We start from the raw sequence: 2,196 nt of genomic DNA on the forward strand, positions 1-2,196 counted from the left end.
CCCAGCTACTTGGGAGGCTGAGGCAGGAGACTCGCTTGAGCCCAGGAGTTGGAGGTTGCTGTGAGCTGTGATGCTACAGCACTCTACCCAAGGGGACAGCTTGAACCTCTGTCTCAAAAAAAGAAAGAAAAGAAAAAAGAAAATCTTTGTCCTCATTTGGCTGGTCATAAGAGACAAATAAATAGGTAACTAAACATTCCAGGCATATGACAACTAAAATGGGATATAGTTTTGAGGTATAGGAGGCATCTTTTGATAAGGTAGTCAGGGAAGGTTTCTCTGAACCTAATATTTGAGTCCTGAATTAAGAAAGAAACTGAAGGAAGGATCTGAAAGAATGGCATTCTTGGCAAAGGAATAGCAAAAGCAAATTAGAAAAAAATATGAAGTAGAAGGTACACTGAAACCAAAATACACAAAGAGACTAAGAATATTTTTATTAAATATCCTCAACTTGGTCAAAATAAAGCATGACTAAAAACTTATTAAAATTAACTACTAGCCAAAGAATTACTGCCAACCCAATAGCAAAACATGGGTCCCTAATATTTGCTGGAAATATCTATAAACTGTTCCTTCTCCTTCAAGTTACTTCCATCACAATTTTAAAGAAAAGATGCTAAATGATTCATATTTTTAAGTGTTTCATTTTGAAAAACTTTAAAAATTCATCTAAAGTAAATGTTTCCAACTAAATTTAATTCACAGAAAGGAAATTCAAGAGATATTACAGGTTAATTCTTAACTTTTTATGGTTTGGGGGTTTTATTTGTTTTTTGAGACAGTGTCTTGCTCTATTGCTTAGGTTAGAGCATAGACGTGTCACATTAGCTCGCTGCAACTTCAAACTTCTGGGCTTGATAGATTCTCCTGCCTCATCCTCCAAGCTGATTTTTCTATTAGAGATGGGTCTCACTATGTTGCTCAGGCTGGTCTCAAACTCCTTGCCTCAAGCAATCCTCTTGCCTTGGGCCCCTATGGTGCTAGGATTGGAGGCACACCCAGCCTATGTTTTACTTATACGTACTAATAAGATGATTAAGTATTGTTTTGATATTTACTTGTGAAAATTTCATTTTTAATGGGGACCAAAAGGATGACATTAAGTCCTTACCGCACAGATGCAGGTCCCCAAAACAGAAATAAATTACTTATAACATGACTTACAGAAAAGGAGTAATTTATATTGACCATACATGTTAAATTTTACAATTAAATTAACAAAAGCCCTAAAAATGTTGTTACATTCAAGGCTACTTACTATAGCATTAGCAACCTGAAGCATTTCTTCAAACAAAGAGTCTTCTTGTTTATGGCGACCACTTGTATCAACAATAATAATTTCAAAATTTTCATTTTTGAATTTCTCCACTCCTTCAGAAGCAATGATAACAGGGTCCATTTCTGTATAGCTATTTAACATGGACAAATTATTTAACAACAACCACAACAGCAAAACTTCCAAATACTCTTAATTTGGAAATTGGTAAATCTACCTTTATTCTGAAAAAGCCAAATTTCAAAATTAAATTTAGAAGCATAAAAGCTCATAAGTATTAAATATAGAAATCTACCTCCAGAGTAGCATGAAGCACTATCCAATTCTCCTGTTACAAAGTTCTGTATGATTCTACTGGCATCTTTACTGAATGAGTGTGCTTCTCTCAACATTTTTTTACATCTTCTTTAACAATTAAACTCATGTTAGTGTTTCATACTTCTTTTCCCATGTAACCCCCTTATGTAAACACTTTATAAAATCATTAAATGGGGTGGCGCCTGTGGGTCAGTGGGTAGGGCACCCGCCCCACACACCGAGGGGGGTGGGTTCAAACCCAGCCCCGGCCAAACTGCAAAAACAAATAAATAATAAAACAATTAAATATTCTTATAAAATATAACTTTTGGGTCATACAGCATTCCGTTGGGTAGCTATGCTATCATTTATAAATAAATGCCCTATTGTTAGACATTAAAAGTTTTTCCAGGCTCAGCGCCTGTGGCTCAAGCGCCTAAGGCACCAGCCACATACACCTGGTGGGATCGAATCCAACCCGGGCCCGCCAAACAACAATGATGGCTGCAACCAAAAGAAATAGCCAGGCGTTGTGGCAAACACCTGTAGTCCCAGCTACTTGGGAGGCAGAGGCAGGATACTCGCTTGAGCCCAGGAGCTGGAGGTTGCTGTGAGCTGTG

General features: G+C 37.2%; 1 protein-coding gene across 2 annotated transcripts in view; it reads right to left on the reverse strand.

Annotated features, from left to right (window-relative positions):
* Window positions 1-2,196, reverse strand: part of SRP54 (signal recognition particle 54) — a 43,266-nt gene that overhangs the window by 19,366 nt on the left and 21,704 nt on the right. For both annotated transcript variants that reach the window (XM_012806455.2, XM_012806454.2), the window contains exon 8: window positions 1,262-1,412. In XM_012806455.2, coding sequence (XP_012661909.1) covers window positions 1,262-1,412 — 151 coding nt within the window. The remainder of the gene's footprint in view (window positions 1-1,261; window positions 1,413-2,196) is intronic.

This window comes from Otolemur garnettii, unplaced genomic scaffold (genome assembly GCF_000181295.1).
Source record: "Otolemur garnettii isolate 467f Iridium unplaced genomic scaffold, OtoGar3 scaffold00052, whole genome shotgun sequence".
Taxonomy (NCBI): domain Eukaryota; kingdom Metazoa; phylum Chordata; class Mammalia; order Primates; family Galagidae; genus Otolemur; species Otolemur garnettii.